Source organism: Phaenicophaeus curvirostris, chromosome 3, assembly GCF_032191515.1.
Source record: "Phaenicophaeus curvirostris isolate KB17595 chromosome 3, BPBGC_Pcur_1.0, whole genome shotgun sequence".
Taxonomy (NCBI): Eukaryota; Metazoa; Chordata; class Aves; order Cuculiformes; family Cuculidae; genus Phaenicophaeus; species Phaenicophaeus curvirostris.
Window position 1 is genome coordinate 98694232 of NC_091394.1, and position 22819 is coordinate 98717050.

General features: G+C 55.2%; 2 protein-coding genes and 2 pseudogenes across 3 annotated transcripts in view; 3 read left to right on the top strand and 1 right to left on the bottom strand.

Annotated features, from left to right (window-relative positions):
• Positions 1 to 21782, bottom strand: LOC138719463 (zinc finger protein 585A-like; annotated as a pseudogene).
• Positions 2624 to 3992, top strand: LOC138719449 (uncharacterized). The gene is made up of 2 exons (XM_069854792.1): positions 2624 to 3307; positions 3517 to 3992. Exons 1-2 carry the CDS (start codon positions 3022 to 3024, stop codon positions 3867 to 3869), a joined length of 639 nt encoding a protein of 212 aa, XP_069710893.1. The 5' UTR covers positions 2624 to 3021; the 3' UTR covers positions 3870 to 3992.
• LOC138719465 (zinc finger protein 84-like) overlaps positions 10568 to 22819 on the top strand; it is a 14262-nt pseudogene continuing 2010 nt past the window's right edge.
• LOC138719450 (zinc finger protein 707-like) overlaps positions 22244 to 22819 on the top strand; it is an 11672-nt gene continuing 11096 nt past the window's right edge. Inside the window, exon 1 of one of the 2 annotated variants that reach the window (XM_069854794.1) lies at positions 22244 to 22573. In XM_069854794.1, the coding sequence (XP_069710895.1) occupies positions 22447 to 22573 (127 nt within the window). In that variant the 5' untranslated portion in view covers positions 22244 to 22446. The remainder of the gene's footprint in view (positions 22574 to 22819) is intronic. The other variant, XM_069854793.1, reaches the window with a different exon arrangement.

Sequence of the window (22819 nt, forward strand, 5' to 3'; positions counted from 1 at the left end):
GGCTTCAATGCACCTGCTGGTGTCTCTTCAGGGCACACTTGTGGCTGTAGGTCTTGCCACACTTGCCACACTTGTAGGTTTCCTCAGTGGTGTGGAAACGCTGATGTCTGATCAGGTGTCGCTCCCCGGTGAAGTTCTTGCTGCAGTCGGTGCACACGAAGAGCCCTGTGTGGATATTCTGGTGGCTGATCAGGGAGCTCTTCTGTCTGAAGCTCTTGCCACAGTCAGCACAGGAAAAGTGCTTCTCACCAGCGTGGATGTGCTTGTGCCTAATCAGATGTTGCTTCCGACTGAAGGTCTTGTCGTACTCCCTGCTGGCAAAGGGGCGCTTGCCTGTGTGGATGAGCTTGTGCCTCATCAGGGCACCGTTCCAGCTGAAGCTCTTGCTGCAGTCAGAGCAGGTGAAGATCCTCTCCCTGGTGTGGATGCGCTGGAGGCTGATCAGGTTTTGCTTCCGGCTGAAGCTCTTGCCACAGTCAGTGCAGGCAAAGGGGCGCTCGCCAGTGTGGATGCGTTGGTGTTCGGTCAGGTTGGCCTTGCGTCTGAAGATCTTCCCACGCCAAGTGCCTCCTCCTGGACCTGCTCCTTCCCACGGATCCTGGGGACGCACCTGGCCCAGGGTTCTGCTGCCTGCACTGTGCCCTGGGGTGGTCTGGTACGCACGGCGTCTCTCCTCGCTCCAGCTTGCAGATGATATCTGGCTTGACAGGGGGCCAGCCTGTCCGGGGCACAGAAAGAAGCACCATCTACCACACCGCCCGTATGCCAGCATCAGCCACCAACAGGCCAGGAACCAGCAGGCAAACACCTACTCATGGGTGTCTGCGTCAGCCCCCAGCCCCATCAGGTGACACGATGACTCCTTTGCTCCCTGCAGTGACACTTCAGCCCACACGGCTTGCCTGCTCCGTCCTCAGAGCTTTCCTAAAGCTGGGAACTCTGTGCAAAGGAAGCAGTGTCAGCAGTCAGCGCGATGCTTTCTGTTTCATTGGTGCCACCAAGGGAGGTGGCTAGATATAGTTTCGTTGAGTTTAAAACCGTTCCTCCTTGTCCTATCACCACACTCCTTGTTCATGATTCCCTCTTTCAAATAAAGGTGAACATCTGCATCCCACAACCCTGGTCGTTGAGGAGGATGTTGACCAGGCTTCGCCCCATGGATCCCTGTCCTGGGCTACATGACCTGAGACTTCCCTGCATCAGGACTTTGTCCCGCTCATCCCAAGCCTCTGGGCAAAGCCATTCAACCAGTTTGCAGTCCATCTCACTCTCTGCCTACTCAACACATACTTTCTTGGCCAGTTTAGGAGCATGCAAGGGGAGAAAGCTTCAAAGTTTTTACTCAAAACTCAAGGGAAACACCAGCTTCGGCTCATCAAGGACGACGTCCCCTTTGTCAATACACGCTGATGATTACTCATCACTTTCTTCTCCCTCCTGGTTCCGGAGGGCTGAGTCTGGTGGCCAGGAAACCGCGTCCCCTTTTCACAAGGCACCTGCAAACCACAGCACACAAGTGCCAAGCGCCGGCCTCACTGACAACACCACACCTCTCCCACGCTTTGGTCCCCTCTTGTGCCTGCAATGACACGTGCCATCAACAACAAGCCCTGGGCCTCTAACACTCTCACTTCAAAGCTGCCGCAGGGGCTAAGTGGATGTGTCCTCAAGAGGAGGACATGGCATTGAAGAACTGGGGCAAGGAAAACACACCCCACCTCACGACTCGCCAGGCCGGGCCAGGACACAGCTGCTGCCTGCAAAATGCACTCATGCACAAAGGTTCTTCCAGTACCTGAAAGGAGACGGCAAGAAAGCTGGAGAGGGACTATTCATAAAAGCTTGTGGTGATAGGACAAGGGGGAATGGATATGAGCTGGTCAGACACTGGAACAGGTTGCCACGGGAAGTTGCGGATGCCCGATCACTCGAGCTGTTTAAGGCCAGGTTGGATGGGGCCTCGGGTAACCTGATCTAGTGGGATGTCCCTGCCCCTGGCAGAGGGGTGAAACTAGATGATCTTTAAAGTCCCTTCCAACCCCACCTATTGTACGATTCTATGCGGCCTGACTAGGGCAGAGTAGATGGAGAGGAGAATCCAGCATATTCCTTCTCCACCAAGACGTCCGCACCTAAAATCCACATCTCTCCATTTACACAACGATGTTGCATGAGACACTGTCAAATGCTTTGCACAAGGCCAGGTAGCTGGGACCCGTTCCTCTTCCCTTCTCCACCTGCACTGTAGACCCATCGCAAAAAGCCTCCGAATTTCTCAGAAACAATTTGCCTTTTGGGAAGGCATCTTGGCTTTCAGCAATCACCTCCTTTATTTCCACACACCTTGGCATAGTTTCCAGGAGGATCTGCCAGAATCCGTGACCATGTCAGGCACAGAGGTGACACTGAAAGGCTGGTACTTGACCTGGGTCTCCCTTTTGCATCTTTAAAATGAGAGTTACCATCTGGCACCTGGCTGAGGGTTCACTCACTCCCACTGCTCATGTCACTGAGAAGGATGCTGAACAGGGTTGGTCCCAAAGATCCAGTTCTGGGCTTCATTAATTGAGATTTCCCTCCATCAGGACTTCCTGCCACCCATCACAAGCCTCTGGCCCCAACCATTCAACCACTTGGCAGTCAAACACGCTGGTCATATATGCAAAGCATGCATTTTGGTCTTTTCTAGGAGGATGCATGGAGAGAAAACATCAAAGGCTTCACTCACAATTCAAGATAAACACAAACCTTTGTTCTTTCCCCCTCTACAGACCTAGTCACCTTAATTTAGAAGACACAGAGCTTGGTCAAGCATGATATTCCCCTCATACATCCTTGTCTGCACCTCCTCATCAACTTTTCAGACCAGGGTTGAGCAGTGGTTTATGTGGCTACCAGCAGTTGTCGTTACGTCTTCATAGTGCAGCCGCAAACCACACAACATGTGTGCCATGTGATGACCTCACAGGCAACACCCACCCTCTCTAATGCTTTGGTCACCTCTTGTGCTTGTCCTGACACATGCCATCAACATCAAGCGCTTGGCCTCTAACACTCTCACTTCAAAGATGCCGCCAGCACGGAGTGGACACGTCCTCAATAGGAGGACATGACATTGAAGAACTGGGGCAAGGAAAACACACCCCACCTCATGACTCGCCATGCTGGGCCAGGACACAGCTGCTGCCTGCAAAATGCACTCACGCACAAAGCCGGTCCCACCCCTCGCGCACCACCATAAAAGCTGGTCCAGCACCTCTCTCCCTCACAACCTTCTCTGTACACCTTCTCCTCCACGCTCAACAAGGTGAGTCTCAACTCCCTGAGCATCCTTCTCCTGACACAGTTCCAAACTGTATTCCACCACGCTCTACCCCAGCCTCACCAGCCCACACGCCTCCCCACCACCACGAACCCCACAGACCCATCCCACACCTTCCCACTCCCCTGCCCTCCTCACACTCCACACCTCGAAACCCCCATGCCCCACTGCTTGCTCAACACCCTCTCTTCCAGGGACCCTCCACACCACACCCATGGCCTGCAACGACCTCTGCCGCCCCTGCGCACCCGCCCCGCTGGCCAACAGCTGCAACGAGCCCTGTGTCAGGCAGTGCCAGGACTCCTCCGTCGTCATCCAGCCTCCCACCGTGCTGGTCACCCTGCCAGGACCCATCCTCACCTCCTTCCCCCAGAGCACCGCCGTCGGATCCTCCGCATCGGCTGCCGTGGGCAGTGAACTCAGCTACCAGGGAGTGCCCGTCTCCAACGGGGCCTTCGGCTACGGCTACGGCTTGGGAGGCCTGGGCTGCTATGGTGGCAGAGGTCTGGGCTGGTTCGGTGGCAGGAGAGGCTGCTACACCTGCTGAATCTCATCATCACCCCCCGGACACCGGACACCCACCCCCTGGAAGACACACCATGGGTTGAGGATGCACCTCCTTGCGCCTCAGACCTAATCCCTTCCTCTTGGCGCTCCTGCCTTCTCAATTTCTCCCCCCCTCAATAAAGTTCTCCTGCATTCAAGATTCAGATGCCTCCTCTCTTCTTCTCTTTTAAGGTTCCTCCAACATCACCCAGCACAACACCAAGGCTACAGTGGCCTTTTTGGTGGCTGGAAAGATGTTGCAATCTCCTCATATGGTTTATATCCCCAGCCACAACAACAATACAGAGCAGGGCAGAGACACTTCCAGAACATGACACAAGCCCTTTGCTTGCCCAGACAAATCATGCCTGTGGTAGTTCACCACTATCCAGACCTCCGATGTCAGCTCCCCTAGGTAACAAACTCTTGACTCTTCCCCAGGACGACTCTCTGGCCACCACAGCAAGCAGAATCGCAGAATGGTTGGGTTGGAAGGCATCTCTGTAGATCATCGATGCTAGCCCCCTGCTACAGCAGTGTCACATCAATCAGGCTGTACAGGAAGGCATCCAGATGATTTCTCTTCTCAATCTTCTCTTCTCCAAGCAAAAGCAACCGAGGTCTCTCAGCCTTTCCACGTCAGAGAGAAGCTCCAGCCCTTTTAATCACCTCCATGGCCTCCACTGGGTTCTCTCCAATAGTTCCTTGTGTTTCTCGAGCCGGGGATGCTCCACCCCAGGACGTGTTTAAGGCCAGATTGGATAGGGGCTTGGGTAACCTCATCTAGTGGGATGTCCTTCCCCATGGCAAGGGGATGGAACTAGATGATCTTTAACATCCCTTCTAACCCCAACTCTTCTAGGATCCTATGCGGCCTCTCTAGGGCAGAGTAGATGGGGAGGATCATCTCATTCAACCCTCTTGCTACACTCTTCGTGACACACTCCAGAATACCCTCAGTCTTTGCCACGAGTGCACATTGCCGGCTCATAGTCAGTATGTCATCCACCACTAGCCCCAAGTCCTTCTCCACAGGACTGCTCAAAACCCACACATTGCCCAGCCTATAAACTTTTCTAGGAGTTCCTCAAACAAGGACAAGGACCTGGCACTTGGCACCTTGCTGAGGGTGCACTCAATCCCACTCTCTGCATCCCTGGCAGAGATGGCAAATAAGACTGCTCTGTCAGTCTGACCTCAGTGCCAGGGAAAGTCATGGAACAGGTGATCTTGAGTGCTATCATCAAGCACGTGCAAGAGAACCGAGTGATCAGGCCCAGTCAACACGGGTCCACGAAGGGCAGGTCTTGCCAAACTAACCTGATCATCTTCTATGAAAAAGAGACTCTCCTCCTGGACGAGGGAAAGGCTCTGGACATAGTTATCTTGGACTACAGTAAAGCCTTTGACACAGTTTCTCACAGCATTCTGCCTCGGAAACTGTCACCCTCTGGACAGGACGGGTGCACATTCTCCTGGGTGGAAAACTGGTTGGATGGCCGGGCCCAGAGAGTGCTGGTAAATGGAGTTAACTCCAGCTGGAGGCCAGTTCCAAGTGGGGTTCCCCAGGGATCAGTGCTGGGCCCAGCCCTCTTCAATGTCTTTATCAATGACCTGGATGAAGGCATCGAGTGCACCCTTAGCAAGTTTGCGGATGACACTAAGCTGGGTGGAAGTGTGGATCTGCTGGAGGGATCTGAACAGGCTGGACCGCTGGGCTGAGACCGGTGGCAGGAGGTTTAACAAGGCCAAGTGCCGGGTCCTGCACTTGGGGCACAACAACCCTGTGCAGCTCCAGACTAGAAGGCTGGCTAGAAAGCTGCCTGGAGGAGAGGGACCTGGGGGTGTTGGTTGACAGCGACTGAACATGAGCCAGCAGGGGCCCAGGTGGCCAAGAAGGCCAATGGCATCTTGGCTTGGATCAGAAACAGCGTGACCAGCAGCCACAGGGAGGTTTCTCTGCCTTTCTACTCAGCACTGGTGAGACCGCTCCTTGAATCCTGTGTTCAGTTCTGGGCCCCTCACCACAAGAAGGATGTTGAGGCTCTCAAACGAGTCCAACAAAGAGCGACAAAGCTGGTGAAGGGTCCCAAGAACAAGTCTTATGAGGAGCGGCTGAGAGAGCTGGGGTTGTTTAGCCTGGAGAAGAGGAGGCTGAGGGGAGACCTCATTGCTCTCTCCAACTACCTGAAAGGAGGTTGTGGAGAGGAGGGAGCTGGCCTCTTCTCCTAAGTGACAGGAGACACGATAAGAGGGTAAGGCCTCAAGCTGCACCAGGAGAGGTTCAGTCTTGAAATCAGGAAAAAACATTTCATGGAAAGGGTCGTTGGGCACTGGAACAGGCTGCCCAGGGAGGTGGTTGAGTCACCTTCCCTGGAGGTGTTTAAAAGACGGGTGGATGAGGTCCTACTGCACCTACACTAGGCTATCCGGAAAGGTGACAAAAGCCATAGATGAAATCGGGAAACAAACCAAGGTTTTACACAAAGCAGCACAAGACAGTAACTCTTTTGCTATTACTGAACTGTGGGAAAAGCTCACCTCTTGGTTACCTAACTTTCTTTGCCTTAGACAACTGTTTGCTTTGATAGTTGCTTTAATGATTTTAGGGCTTTTATTGCATTTTATATTTAAATGTTTAATATCTTGTACTGGAGGGGCTACTAATAATTACAAACAATGGAAAAAACATCAACTTTGCCAGGAGACAGAATTGAGAAAATAAGAGCGTCAATACAGAAAGCAGCCTTTAAATAAGTAAAAGAATTTACTAACAGGCTAGACAACAGGGGAATTGAAACATGGCATTCTTCAAAACAAGGCATCCTTCCAAACAAGAAAGTGTTATCAGGAGCACCGGGTGCTCAAGCCAGAGCTGTGCGGTAGTGCTTCAGTGAGCAAGGAGACCGTCCAAGGAGTAAGTAGCTGCTTGTTACAGAATACGGTGTGCAAGCTAGGAGGAGAACCCCCTTGCACCCCAGCACTGCTAATAAAACACACCTCCTTTATAACTCTCCCGAGTTGATAAGTTCGATTCCGCGTCTCAGCCAGACGCTGAGCAGCAGATTCGGAGGGCACTGAGCTATGGAGGCAGCTGCACGCTGGGAGTGCTGGGGGTGCACTCATGAGCCACCATGGGCCCCTCGTCCTTTAACTGCTCCTTGCAGCTGACGCACTGCAAGGACCTGGCCTCTGTCCACCCCCTCGCCTGAGAAGGACTATCCTCCTCCTGTCTGTTGCCCTCAGCACCACTCGCAGGCCCTGCTGCACCCATGGTTGTTTATTCACGTTCTAATTCTGGCTGTAGGTCTTGTCACACTCGCCACACTCCCAGGGCTTCTTCCTAGCGTGGATGCACTGGTGGTTGACTACAGCTTGCGTCCCTCAGAAGTGGAGGTTGCAGTGGCTCAGGCCAAGGGACGCTCACTGGTGTGGATGTGCTGGTGCCTGATCAGAGAGCCCTTCCTGCTGAAGCTCTCGCCACAGTCGGTGCAGGTGAAATGCCAGTGTGGATGCGCAGATGTCTGTTCAGGTTGCCCTTACTGATGAAGCTCTCGCCACAGTCGGTGCAGGCAAAGGGGCGCTCACCCGTGTGGATGCGCTGGTGTTGTATCAGGTTGCTCTTGTCTCTGAATCTCTTGTTGCAGTCAGCACAGGTGAAGGGGCACATGCCCATATGGATGCGCTCATGCTTGGTCAGGGAATTCTGGTGGCAGAAGCTCTTTCCGCAGTCAGCACAGGCAAAGGGGCGCTGGCCCGTGTGGACGCGCTGGTGTTGTATCAGGTGGCTCTCCTGTCTGAATCTCTTGCTGCAGTCAGCACAGGTGAAGTGGCATGTGCTGGTATGGATGCGCTGGTGAGTGATCAGGGACCTCTTGTGGCAGAAGCTCTTTCCGCAGTCAGCACAGGCAAAGGGCCGCTCACCCGTGTGGATGCGCTGGTGAGTGATCAGGTCACTCTTGCGCCTGAAGGTCTTGTTGCACTCCGTGCAGGCAAAGGGGCGCTGGCCCATGTGGATGCGCTGGTGTTCTATCAGGTGGCTCTTCTGTCTGAAGCTCTTGCTGCAGTCACCACAGGTGAAGGGGCATGTGCCCGTATGGATGCGCTGGTGACTGATCAGGGAGCTCTTCTGTCTGAAGCTCTTGCCGCAGTCAGCACAGGCAAAGAGCCGCTCACCGGTGTGGATGCGCTGGTGACTGACCAGGGAGCTCTTCTCTCTGAAGCTCTTGCTGCAGTCAGCACAGGCAAAGGGGCGCTCACCAGTGTGGATGTGCTGGTGACTGATCAGGGATCTCTTCTCTCTGAAGCTCTTGCCGCAGTCAGTACAGGGAAAGGGGCGCTCACCCGTGTGGATGCGCTGGTGAGTTAGGAGGTTGCCCTTGTATCTGAACCTCTTGTCACAATGGGCACAGGCAAAGGGGCAATCGCCAGTGTGGATGCGTTGGTGTTCGGTCAGGATGGCCTTGCGTCTGAAGCTCTTCCCGCAGTCAGCACAGGTAAAGGGGCGCTCGCCAGTGTGGATGCGTTGGTGTTCGGTCAGGTTGGCCTTGTGTCTGAAGCTCTTCCCACAGTCAGCACAGGCAAAGGGGCGCTCGCCCTTGTGGCTCCTCTTCTGGATGGCCAGGGCTGTCTGGCTTCTGAAGTTCTTGTCGCTATCAGGTGAGTCCCCACCGTGCCTGCTGCTTGACCTGCTCCTTCCCACGGACGCCTGGGACACGCCTGGCACAGGGCTCCGGTGCCTCTGCAGCGCCCCAGGGGGGTCTGGCACACATGGCGTCTGCCCTCGCTCCAGCTTGCAGATGATATCTGGCTTGACGGTGACCCAGCCTGTTGGGGAACAGACAGAAGCACCCTGTGTCACGCTGCCCAGAAAGTAGCATGAACCCCCAGCACCCACAACCCCAACAGCCACAGCCCAAACGTCTCCTCCCACTCCACTCCTCCCTCACCATTCAACCCGGCTACCATTCATTCTCCCTTCCTTTCTCTGTGCCTACAGCCTCCCCTCGCATCACCCTCGTCACCTTGGCTGCTCTCCTGCACACAGGACGCCAACAAAGGGCTCAAAGTGGCAAAAGGAGAGGTTAAGACCAGACTCAGGGAAGCATTTCTTCCCAGAGGGGGCTCAAACCCTAAAACAAGCTTCCCGGAGACCCACTCAATGCCCTGCGCCCGTCAGGCTTGGAGAGGCATTTGGACAATGTCCATAATCCCATGATTCAACAGCTGCTCATCCCTGAGGGGCTCAGGCACTTGGACCCAGGAAGCCCTATAGGTCCCTTTCCACTGAAAATGGATCCCATCCCACCCCACCCCACCCCATCCCACCCCATCCCATTCCATCCCATCCCCTCCCCTCCCATCCCACCCCATCCCATCCCATCCCACCCCATCCCATCCTACCCCACGCCATCCCCATCCCCATCTCCATCCCTATCCCTATGCCTATCCCTATCCCTATCCCTATCCCTATCCCCATCCCCATCCAACCCCATCCCATCCCATCCCTTCACATCCCACCCCATCCAACCCAACCTCACCCCACCCCACCCCATCCCATCCCATCCCCTCCCATCCCATCCCACCCCATCCCATCCCATCCCTTCACATCCCACCCCATCCAACCCCACCCCATCCCATCCCATCCCATCCCATCCCACCCCATCCCATCCCATCCCATCCCACCCCATCCCATCCCATCCCATCCCATCCCATCCCATCCTCTCTACCACGACCGCTCTGCACACGAGGCTGCCTGCCAGGGGAAAACCTGCAGTCCCAACCCCAACATCAGCACTCAGGCAGCAATGCCCACAGCTGCATGTTCCCTCCCAAGGCCTCCAGCTCAGGTCCACGTGGCAATTCTGCCTCCAGCCCAGCCCAGCAGAGCCGCAGAGAGTCCTCACCCAGCGAGGCGACCATCTCGTAGGTGTCCAGCATCACCTCCCGGTAGAGCCGCCGCTGCCAGCCCGTCAGCTCTGCCCACTCCTCGCGGCACAAGTAGATGGCCACCTCCTCGAACGGCCCCGCCATCTGCAGCAAGAAGCACGCCCGGCTCAGCACGCCCCGCTGTGCCTTGCCTGGAACCCTCTGCCCAAACCCTGACACTGCCACACTGAGAACCGGCAGCCCAGGGGGATCTTCAACCCTGAGACCATGTCTTTCCCTCTCCAGTGCCCACTGAGAGAAGATATCCCGAAGCTGGGACGCTGGGTCCCTGCCCAGCCCCATGCTGGGATGCTGGGTCCCTGCCCAGCCCCATGCTGGGATGCTGGGTCCCAGCTCCCCCTGGAGAGGCGCAGCAGGGACACGGGCACAGCTGGCACCCTTCGAGGCAGCTCTCCCCGGCCCCAGCCCCCTTAGGGACCCCCGCCAGAGCAGCGGGGGCTGCGCCCTCTCCCTCCCCCGCGCTGGAAGCCGCAGCCCCTGCGCCGCCTGCCCTTGACCCCCCCTTGCCGGAGCAGCCTGGACCCCGCGCCGCTGCCTCTCGCCGGGGAGACGGAGCCTCGCCCCGAGATCGCTCCGGCCAGAGGCAGCGGGGACGCTCCGGATGCCGCCCCACACGCCTGCCGAAAAGCACCTCGAGCCCTGCTGCTCGCACGAGAAGGAAGGGGGCCCAGAAAGACTCCCCGCCTCGCCTCCCCGCCACCCCCCTCTGCCTGCAGCTCCAGCGCCGGAAAGAACCGACTGGAGGCGAAGCGTTTCCGTCGCACAATTGGTCTCTCCCCACGGGTTCCGCCTCTTCCTGGCGGGCTGGGACCGAGCCTCGCTAGTGCTGAGCCGGGCGTGCTTCTTGCTGCAGATGGCGGGGCCGTTCGAGGAGGTGGCCATCTACTTGTGCCGCGAGGAGTGGGCAGAGCTGACGGGCTGGCAGCGGCGGCTCTACCGGGAGGTGATGCTGGACACCTACGAGATGGTCGCCTCGCTGGGTGAGGACTCTCTGCGGCTCTGCTGGGCTGGAGGGATGGGGTGGGGTGGGATGGGATGGGGTGGGATGGGATGGGGTGGGATGGGATGGGATCCTTTTTCAGTGGAAAGGGACCTACGGGGCTTCCTGGGTCCAAGTGCCTGAGCCCTTCAGGGATGAGCAGCTGTTAAATCACGGGATTATGGACATTGTCCAAATGCCTCTCCAAGCCTGACAGGCTTAGGGCATCAAGCAGGTCTCCGGGAAGCTTGTTTTAGGGTTTGAGCACCCTCTGGGAAGAAATGCTTCCCTTAGTCTGGTCTTAACCTCTCCTTTTGCCACTTTGAGCCCTTTGTTGGCGTCCTGTGTGCAGGAGAGCAGCGAAGCTGACGAGGGTGATGCGAGGGGAGGCTGTAGGCGCAGGGAAGGGAAGGGAGGATGAATGGTAGCCGGGTTGAATGGTGAGGGAGGAGTGGAGTGGGAGGAGACGTTTGGGCTGTGGCTCTTGGGGTTGTGGGTGCTGGGGGTTCATGCTACTTTCTGGGCAGCGTGACACAGGGTGCTTCTGTCTGTTCCCCAACAGGCTGGGTCACCATCAAGCCAGATATCATCTGCAAGCTGGAGCGAGGGCAGACGCCATGTGTGCCAGACCCCCCTGGGGCGCTGCAGAGGCACCGGAGCCCTGTGCCAGGCGTGTCCCAGGCGTCCGTGGGAAGGAGCAGGTCAAGCAGCAGGCACGGTGCGGGCTCACCTGAATGGGAGCTGAGTGGGAGTCGGGGGGACATATCAGTGCACGCTCACCTCCACGATGTGCTGGACCCTCAGCAGCTGGAGAAGAACCCTTCCAAGTCCAACAAGAACTTCAGAAGCCGGACAGCCCTCGCCATCCAGAAGTGGAACTACAGGGGCGAGTGCCCCTTTACCTGTGCTGACTGCGGGAAGAGCTTCAGACGCAAGGGCAACCTGACCGAACACCAACGCATCCACACTGGCGAGCGCCCCTTTGCCTGTGCCCATTGTGAAAAGAGGTTCAAAAAAAGGGCCAACCTCCTAACTCACCAGCGCATCCACACTGGCGAGCGGCCCTTTGCCTGTACTGACTGCAACAGGAGCTTCAGAAAGAAGAGCAACCTGATAGAACACCAGCGCATCCACACCGGTGAGCGGCCCTTTACCTGCACGGAGTGCAACAATACCTTCAGGCGCAAGAGTGACCTGATCAGTCACCAGCGCATTCACAAGGGCCAGCGGCCGTTTGCCTGTACTGACTGCCGAAAGAGCTTCAGGCACCAGAGCGCCCTGATCAAGCACCAGCGCATCCACACGGGTGAGCGCCCGTTTTCCTGCACAGAGTGCAACAAGACCTTCAGGGTCAAGAGTCACCTGATCAGTCACCAGCACATCCACACGGGCCAGCGCCCCTTTGCCTGTGCTGACTGCAGAAAGAGCTTCTGCCACCAGAATTCCCTGACCAAGCACCAGCTCATCCATACTGGCACATGCCCCTTCACCTGTGCTGAGTGCGGAAATGGCTTCAGAGCGAAGAGCTCCCTGATCACTCATCAGCGCATCCACACGGGTGAGCGCCCCTTTGCCTGCACTGAATGCAACAGAAGCTTTGTCCAAAAGGGCCACTTGAACAGCCATCTGCGCATCCACACTGGCGAGCGCCCATTCACCTGCACCGACTGTGGCGAGAGCTTCAGCAGGAAGGGCACCTTAAACGTCCATCTGCGCATCCACACTGGCGAGCGCCCATTCACCTGCACCGACTGTGGCGAGAGCTTCAGCAGGAAGGGCTCTCTGATCAGGCACCAGCACATCCACACCAGTGAGCTCCCTTGGCCTGAGCCACTGCAACCTCCACTTCTGAGGGACGCAAGCTGTAGTCAACCACCAGTGCATCCACACTAGGAAGAAGCCCTGGGAGTGTGGCGAGTGTGACAAGACCTACAGCCAGAATTAGAACGTGAATAAACAACCATGGGTGCAGCAGGGCCTGCGAGTGGTGCTGAGGGCGACAGACAGGAGGAGGATAGTCCTTCTCAGGCGAGGGGGTGGACAGAGGCCAGGTCCTTGCAGTGCGGCAGCTGCAAGGAGCAGTTAAAGGACGAGGGGCCCATGGTGGCTCATGAGTGCACCCCCAGCGCTCCCAGCCTGCAGCTGCCTCCATAGCTCAGTGCCCCCCGAATGTGCTGCTCAGTGTCTGGCTGAGACACACAATCAAACTTATCAACTCCGGAGAGTTATAAAGGAGGTGTGTTTTATTAGCAGTGCTGGGGTGCAAGGGGGTTCTCCTCCTAGCTTGCACACCGTATTCTGTAACAAGCAGCTACTTACTCCTTGGACGGTCTCCTTGCTCACTGAAGCACTACCGCACAGCTCTGGCTTGAGCACCCGGTGCTCCTGATAACACTTTCTTGTTTGGAAGGATGCCTTGTTTTGAAGAATGCCTTGTTTCATTTCCCACCTTTGTCTAGCCTGTTAGTAAATTCTCTTACTTATTTAAAGGCTGCTTTCTGTATTGACGCTCTTCTTATTTTCTCAATTCTGTCTCCTGGCAAAGTTGATGTTTTTTCCACTGTTTGTAATCATTAATAGCCCCTCCAGTACAAGATATTAAACATTTAACTATAAAATTCAATAAAAGCCCTAAAATCATTAAAGCAACTATCAAAGCAAACAATTGTCTAAGGCAAAGAAAGTTAGGTAACCAAGAGGTGAGCTTTTCCCACAGTTCAGTAAAAGCAAAAGAGTTACTGTCTTGTGCTGCTTTGTGTAAAACCTTGGTTTGTTTCCCAATGTCATCTATGGCTTTTGTCACCTTTCCGGATTGGTTAGTGTAGGTGCAGCAGCTTGTGTTTATTAAGGTACATACTCCTCCCATTTGCACCGTTATTATCTCTAAACCCATTTGATTTTGTAAGACCGCTTTGCTCAGTGATGTCACTTCAGCTTGAATAGCTGTTGTAATATCCTTCTAGGAGGATGCAAGGGGAGAAAACATCAAAGGCTTCACTCAAAATTTAGGTAAACACAAGCCTTTGTTCTTTCCCCCTCTACAGACCTACTCACTTCAATGCAGAAGACGCATAGCTTGGTTAAGCATGATGTCCCCTTCAGAAATCCATATTCATACGTCCTCATCAACTTTTCTGAGCAGGGTTGAGCTGTGGTTTGCGTGGCTACCAGCAATTGTCGTTTCCTCTTCACAATGCACCCACAAACCACACGACAGAATTGCTAAGCAATGGCCTCACTGACACCATTACACCTCTCCTACGCTTCGGTCACCTCTTGCGCCTGCCCTGACACACGTCAGCAGCACCAAGTCTTTGGCCTCTAACACTCTCACTCCAAAGATGCCGCCTCACCAAGTGTATATGTCCTCGAGAGGAGGACATGACATTGAAGAACTGGGGCAAGGAAAACACACCCCACCTCATGACTCGCCACGCTGGGCCAGGACACAGCTGCTGCCTGCAAAATGCACTCACGCACAAAGCCTGTCCCGCCCCTTGCGCACCACCATAAAGGCTGGTCCAGCACCTCTCTCCCTCACAACCTTCTCTGTACACCTTCTCCTCCACGCTAAACAAGGTGAGCCTCAACACCCTGAGCCTCCTCCTCCTGACCCACCTCCTCCCTCTCTTCCACCATGCTCTTTCCCTGCCTCACCAACCCACACTCCTCCCCACCGCCATGCTCCCCACAGACCCATCCCACACCTTCGCACTCCCCTGCCCTCCTCACACTCCAAACCTCGAAACCCCCATGCCCCACCGCTTGCTCAACCCCCTCTCTTCCAGGGACCCTCCACACCACACCCATGGCCTGCAACGACCTCTGCCGCCCCTGCGCACCCGCCCCGCTGGCCAACAGCTGCAACGAGCCCTGTGTCAGGCAGTGCCAGGACTCCTCCGTCGTCATCCAGCCTCCCACCGTGCTGGTCACCCTGCCAGGACCCATCCTCACCTCCTTCCCCCAGAGCACCACCGTCGGATCCTCCGCATCGGCTGCCGTAGGCAGCGAACTCAGCTACCAGGGAGTGCCCGTCTCCAACGGGGCCTTCGGCTACGGCTACGGCTTCGGCTTGGGAGGTCTGGGCTGCTATGGTGGCAGAGGTCTGGGCTGGTTCGGTGGCAGGAGCGGCTGCTACATCTGCTAAAGGTCGTCACCATCCCCCCTAACACTGACCACCCACACCCTGGAAGGCACACCATGGTGGAGGATGCACCTCCTTGCACCTCAGACCTCATCCATTCCACTAATCGCTCCTGCCTTCTCAATTTCTATCCCCCTCAATAAAGTTCTCCTGCATTCAAGATTCAGACGCCTCCTCTCTTCTTTTCTTTTGAAGTTCCTCCAACCTCACCCAGCACAACAACAAGGCTACAGTGGCCGTTGGGGTGGTTGGAAAGATGTTGCAATCTCCTCATATGGTTTATATCCCCAGCCACAACAACAATACAGAGCAGGGCAGAGACACTTCCAGAACATGACACAAGCCCTTTGCTTGCCCAGACGAATCATGCCTATGCTAGCTCACCGCTATCCAGACCTCCGATGTCAGCTCCCCTAGGTAACAAACTCTTGACTCTTCCCCAGGACGACTCTCTGGCCACCACAGCAAGCAGAATCACAGAATGGTTGGGCAATAAGGCATCTCTGTAGATCATCGATGCTAGCCCCCTGCTACAGCAGTGTCACATCAATCAGGCTGTACAGGAAGGCATCCAGATGATTTCTCTTCTCAATCTTCTCTTCTCCAAGCAAAAGCAACCGAGGTCTCTCAGCCTTTCCACGTCAGAGAGAAGCTCCAGCCCTTTTAATCACCTCCATGGCCTCCACTGGACTCTCTCCAATAGTTCCTTGTGTTTCTGGAGCTGGGGATGCTCCACCCGTGGACGTGTTTAAGGCCAGATTGGATAGGGGCTTGGGTAACCTCATCTAGTGGGATGTCCTTCCCCATGGCAAGGTGGTGGAACTAGATGATCTTTAAGATCCCTTCTAATCCCAACTCTTCTAGGATTCTATGCGGCCTCTCTAGGGCAGAGTAGATGGGGAGGAGAATCTCATTCAACCCTCTTGCTACACTCTTCGTGACACACTCCAGAATACCCTCAGTCTTCGCCACGAGTGCACATTGCCGGCTCATAGTCAGTATGTCATCCACCACGAGCCCCAAGTCCTTCTCCACAGGACTGCTCAAAATCCACACATTGCCCAGCCTATAAACTTTTCTAGGAGTTCCTCAAACAAGGACAAGGACCTGGCACTTGGCACCTTGCTGAGGGTGCACTCAATCCCACTCTCTGCATCCCTGGCAGAGATGGCAAATAAGACTGGTCTGTCAGTCTGACCTCAGTGCCAGGGAAAGTCATGGAACAGGTGATCTTGAGTGCTATCATCAAGCACGTGCAAGAGAACCGAGTGATCAGGCCCAGTCAACACGGGTCCACGAAAGGCAGGTCTTGCCAAACTAACCTGATAGTCTTCTATGAAAAAGAGACTCTCCTCCTGGACGAGGGAAAGGCTCTGGACATAGTTATCTTGGACTACAGTACAGCCTTTGACACAGTTTCTCACAGCATTCTGCTTCGGAAACTGTCAGCCTCTGGACGGGACAGGCGCACACTCTCCTGGGTGGAAAACTGGTTGGATGGCCAGGCCCAGAGAGTGCTGGTAAATGGAGTTAACTCCAGCTGGAGGCCAGTTCCAAGTGGGGTTCCCCAGGGATCAGTGCTGGGCCCAGCCCTCTTCAATGTCTTTATCAATGGCCTGGATGAAGGCATCGAGTGCACCCTTAGCAAGTTTGCGGATGACACTAAGCAGGGTGGAAGTGTGGATCTGCTGGAGGGATCTGAACAGGCTGGACCGCTGGGCTGAGACCGGTGGCAGGAGGTTTAACAAGGCCAAGTGCCGGGTCCTGCACTTGGGGCACAACAACCCTGTGCAGCTCCAGACTAGAAGGCTGGCTAGAAAGCTGCCTGGAGGAGAGGGACCTGGGGGTGTTGGTTGACAGCGACTGAACATGAGCCAGCAGGGGCCCAGGTGGCAAGAAGGCCAATGGCATCTTGGCTTGGATCAGAAACAGCGTGACCAGCAGCCACAGGGAGGGTTTTCTGCCTTTCTACTCAGCACTGGTGAGACCGCTCCTTGAATCCTGTGTTCAGTTCTGGGCCCCTCACCACAAGAAGGATGTTGAGGCTCTCAAATGAGTCCAACAAAGAGCAACAAAGCTGGTGAAGGGCCTGGAGAACAAGTCTTATGAGGAGCGGCTGAGAGAGCTGGGGTTGTTTAGCCTGGAGAAGAGGAGGCTGAGGGGACCTCATTGCTCTCTACAACTACCTGAAAGCAGGTTGTGGAGAGGAGGGAGCTGGCCTTTTCTCCCAAGTGACAGGGGACAGGATAAGAGGGAATGGCCTCAAGCTGCACCAGGAGAGGTTCAGTCTTGAAATCAGGAAAAAACATTTCATGGAAAGGGTCGTTGGGCACTGGAACAGGCTGCCCAGGGAGGTGGTTGAGTCACCTTCCCTGGAGGTGTTTAAAAGACTGGTGGATGAGCTGCTGAGGGCCATGGTTTAGTGACTGATAAGAAACGTTGGACTTGATGATCTACTGGGTCTTTTCCAACCGAGTCATTCTGTGATTCTATAAAAACTGAAAGGAATCCTAAGAACTCCCTGGATAAGAACCAAGAGAAAGAGTAATCCGCTCATCAAAAGGCCATCTCAATTTCATAATTTTATGAGAATTCTCAGCAGAAACGGAAATCAAAACTAATGACACTGCAGACGCCCTCACAGCTATTCAAGCTGAAGTGACATCACTGAGCAAAGCGGTCTTACAAAACCAAATGGGTTTAGAGATATTAACGGTGCAAATGGGAGGACTATGTACCTTAATAAACACAAGTTGCTGCACCTACACTAACCAATCCGGAAAGGTGACAAAAGCCATAGATGAAATCGGGAAACAAACCAAGCTTTTACACAAAGCAGCACAAGACAGTAACTATTCTGGTATTACTGAACTGTAGGAAAAGCTCACCTCTTGGTTTCCTAACTTTCTTTGCCTTAGACAATTGTTTGCTTTGATAGTTCCTTTAATGATTTTAGGGCTTTTATTGCATTTTATAGTTAAATGTTTAATATGTTGTACTGGAGGGGCTATTAATGATTACAAACAATGGAAAAAACATCAACTTTGCCAGATGACAGAATCAAGAAAACACTTTAAGAAGAGGGTCAATATGGAAAGCAGCCTTTAAATAAGTAAAAGACTTTACTAACAGGCTAGACAAAGGTGGGAAATGAAACAAGGCATTCTTCAAAACAAGGCATCCTTCCAAACAAGAAAGTGTTATCAGGAGCACCGGGTGCTCAAGCCAGAGCTGTGCGGTAGTGCTTCAGTGAGCAAGGAGACCGTCCAAGGAGTAAGTAGCTGCTTGTTACAGAATACGGTGTGCAAGCTAGGAGGAGAACCCCCTTGCACCCCAGCACTGCTAATAAAACACACCTCCTTTATAACTCTCCCGAGTTGATAAGTTTGATTCTGTGTCTCAGCCAGACGCTGAGCAGCAGATTCGGAGGGCACTGAGCTACGCAGGCAGCTGCAGGCTGGGAGTGCTGGGGGTGCACTCACGAGCCACCATGGGCCCCTCGTCCTTTAACTGCTCCTTGCAGCTGCCGCACTGCAAGGACCTGGCCTCTGTCCACCCCCTCGCCTGAGAAGGACTATCCTCCTCCTGTCTGTCGCCCTCAGCACCACTCGCAGGCCCTGCTGCACCCATGGTTGTTTATTCACGTTCTAATTTAGACCTGCTCTTACTGGAGCAATATTTGTAAAGAGCTGTGACAAACGCTTCAGGGACTGCTCTGCAGCAGAATTCAATCTTGTTGGCTAGCAACAAATAGGCTCCATTGAAGGCTGTTTATTTGAATGGGAGTTGGATTGGGCCCTTTGGGAGAATGCGGTGTTATCGAAATAGCTTCAGAAGCAGTGGATTTCAGTGATAAATATAAATAAGGAACAATTAAGTAATTTTTTTAAATTTATTTTAAAATGCCTAAGGTAACTTTCCAGTTTTCTAATACAGTGAGCAGATTGACTGGTGCATCATGCAACCCTATCCTAGCCATCAAAATGCCCCTTAGCCCTGCCGTAACATTTCCAGATGTTATACATGTTAAATGTCATGCATATTCAAAAAAGAGGGGAAAGAGTGAGGTTAAACAACATTCCTCTTACAAAACTTACTTAAAGAGGTGAGTACATGTTAGAATAGAGAACTCGTTTCATCTAGTCAGAGTAACTCTGTTTCTCCTGATGGTGAAACACATTTTTTAGTTTTCAAGGTGAGAAAGAAGCGAGGGGCCCGGATATAATGCTACATTAAATTCAAACTCTGATTTGGTTTTCCTAGTCACCTTTCTCTTTTCTTTTATCAAGTGAATGAGACGTTTCTGATAAGTTAGAATACACTATATATAAGCCTGTGGTTTGTTGGCTGCTGGAGGCTAAGTGAAGTAAGAAAGTAATTTAAAAAAAAATGGAACATTTATGACAGGGGCAAGACAAGAGGGATGGCCTCAAGCTCCACCAGGGGAGGTTCAAACTGGACATCAGGAAAAAAATTTTCACAGAAAGGGCCATTGGGCACTGGCAGAGGCTGCCAAGGGAGGTGGTTGAGTCCCTTTCCCTGGAGGTGTTTAAAGGACGGGTGGATGAGGTGCTGAGGGCATGGTTTAGTGATTGATAGGAATGGTTGGACTTGATGATCCAGTGGGTCTTTTCCAACCTACTTTTTCTATGATTCTATGATTCTATGATTCTAATTCTGGCTGTAGGTCTTGTCACACTCGCCACACTTCCAGGGCTTCTTCCTAGTGTGGATGCACTGGTGGTTGACTACAGCTTGCGTCCCTCAGAAGTGGAGGTTGCAGTGGCTCAGGCCAAGGGACGCTCACTGGTGTGGATGTGCTGGTGCCTGATCAGAGAGCCCTTCCTGCTGAAGCTCTCGCCACAGTCGGTGCAGGTGAATGGGCGCTCGCCAGTGTGGATGCGCAGATGGACGTTTAAGGTGCCCTTCCTGCTGAAGCTCTCGCCACAGTCGGTGCAGGCAAAGGGGCGCTCACCCGTGTGGATGCGCTGATGAGTGATCAGGGAGCTCTTATGTCTGAAGCTCTTGCTGCAGTGAGCACAGGCAAAGGGGCGCTCACCCGTGTGGATGCGCTGGTGAGTTAGGAGGTTGGCCCTTTTTCTGAACCTCTTGTCACAACGGGCACAGGCAAAGGGGCGCTCGCCAGTGTGGATGCGCTGGTGAGTTATGAGGTTGGCCGTTTGTCTGAACCTCTTGTCACAACTGGCACAGGCAAAGGGCCGCTCACCGGTGTGGATGCGCTGGTGACTGATCAGGGAGCGCTTCTGTCTGAAGCTCTTCCCGCAGTCAGCACAGGCAAAGGGCTGCTCGGCAGTGTGGATACGCTGGTGACTGATCAGGGAGCTCTTCTCTCTGAAGCTCTTGCCGCAGTCAGCACAGGCAAAGGGGCGCTCGCCAGTGTGGATGCGCTGGTGAGTTAGGAGGTTGGCCTTGTATCTGAACCTCTTGTCACAATGGGCACAGGCAAAGGGCCGCTCGCCAGTATGGATGCGTTGGTGTTCGGTCAGCTTGGCCTTGCGTCTGAAGCTCTTCTCGCAGTCTGTACAGCTAAAGGGCTGCTTCCCCCTCTGGCTCCTCTTCTGGATGGCCAGGGCTGTCCGGCCCCTCAAGTTCTTGTTGCACTTGGAAGGGTTCTTCTCCAGCTGCTGAGGGTCCAGCACATCGTGGAGGTGAGGGTGCACTGATATGTCCCCCCGACTCCCACTCAGCTCCCTATCAGGTGAGCCCGCACCGTGCCTGCTGCTTGACCTGCTCCTTCCCACGGACGCCTGGGACACGCCTGGCACAGGGCTCCGGTGCCTCTGCAGCGCCCCAGGGGGGTCTGGCACACATGGCGTCTGCCCTCGCTCCAGCTTGCAGATGATATCTGGCTTGATGGTGACCCAGCCTGTTGGGGAACAGACAGAAGCACCCTGTGTCACGCTGCCCAGAAAGTAGCATGAACCCCCAGCACCCACAACCCCAACAGCCACAGCCCAAACGTCTCCTCCCACTCCACTCCTCCCTCAACATTCAACCCGGCTACCATTCATCCTCCCTTCCCTTCCCTGCGCCTACAGCCTCCCCTCGCATCACCCTCGTCAGCTTCGCTGCTCTCCTGCACACAGGACGCCAACAAAGGGCTCAAAGTGGCAAAAGGAGAGGTTAAGACCAGACTCGGGGAAGCATTTCTTCCCAGAGGGGGCTCAAACCCTAAAACAAGCTTCCCAGAGACCCAGTCAAGGCCCTACGGCCGTCAGGCTTGGAGAGGCATTTGGACAATGTCCATAATCCCGTGATTTAACAGCTGCTCATCCCTGAAGGGCTCAGGCACTTGGACCCAGGAAGCCTCGTAGGTCCCTTTCCACTGAAAATGGATCCCATCCCATCCCATCCCACCCCATCCCATCCCACGCCATCCGACCCCATCCCATCCCACGCCATCCCATCCCATCCCCTCCCATCCCATCTCACCCCACCCCATCCCTCCAGCCCAGCAGAGCCGCAGAGAGTCCTCACCCAGCGAGGCGACCATCTCGTAGGTGTCCAGCATCACCTCCCGGTAGAGCCGCCGCTGCCAGCCCGTCAGCTCTGCCCACTCCTCGCGGCACAAGTAGATGGCCACCTCCTCGAACGGCCCCGCCATCTGCAGCAAGAAGCACGCCCGGCTCAGCACGCCCCGCTGTGCCTTGCCTGGAACCCTCTGCCCAAACCCTGACACTGCCACACTGAGAACCGGCAGCCCAGGGGGATCGAGCTCAGCTGAACCCCGGCAATTCCCCACTCGTGCCCAAATCACACCCTTTCCACTCCAGCCCCATCGTTCTTTCTGGCTGTGACATCAATCCAGAGATCTCCACATACATCTTCTACCCTGAGACCACGTCTTTCCCTCTCCAGTGCCCACTGAGAGAAGATATCCCGAAGCTGGGATGCTGGGGCCCTGCCCAGCCCCATGCTGGGATGCTGGGTCCCTGCCCAGCCCCATGCTGGGATGCTGGGTCCCAGCTCCCCCTGGAGAGGCGCAGCAGGGACACGGGCACAGCTGGCACCCTTCGAGGCAGCTCTCCCCGGCCCCAGCCCCCTTAGGGACCCCCGCCAGAGCAGCGGGGGCTGCGCCCTCTCCCTCCCCCGCGCTGGAAGCCGCAGCCCCTGCGCCGCCTGCCCTTGACCCCCCCTTGCCGGAGCAGTCTGGACCCCGCGCCGCTGCCTCTCGCCGGGGAGACGGAGCCTCGCCCCGAGATCGCTCCGGCCAGAGGCAGCGGGGACGCTCCGGATGCCGCCCCACACGCCTGCCGAAAAGCACCTCGAGCCCTGCTGCTCGCACGAGAAGGAAGGGGGCCCACAAAGACTCCCCGCCTCGCCTCCCCGCCACCCCCTCTGCCTGCAGCTCCAGCGCCGGAAAGAACCGACTGGAGGCGAAGCGTTTCCGTCGCACAATTGGTCTCTCCCCACGGGTTCCGCCTCTTCCTGGCGGGCTGGGACCGAGCCTCGCTAGTGCTGAGCCGGGCGTGCTTCTTGCTGCAGATGGCGGGGCCGTTCGAGGAGGTGGCCATCTACTTGTGCCGCGAGGAGTGGGCAGAGCTGACGGGCTGGCAGCGGCGGCTCTACCGGGAGGTGATGCTGGACACCTACGAGATGGTCGCCTCGCTGGGTGAGGACTCTCTGCGGCTCTGCTGGGCTGGAGGGATGGGATGGGGTGGGATGGGATGGGATCCTTTTTCAGTGGAAAGGTACCTACGAGGCTTCCTGGATCCAAGTGCCTGAGCCCTTCAGGGATGAGCAGCTGTTAAATCACGGGATTATGGACATTGTCCAAATGCCTCTCCAAGCCTGACGGGCTTAGGGCATCGAGTGGGTCTCCGGGAAGCTTGTTTTAGGGTTTGAGCACCCTCTGGGA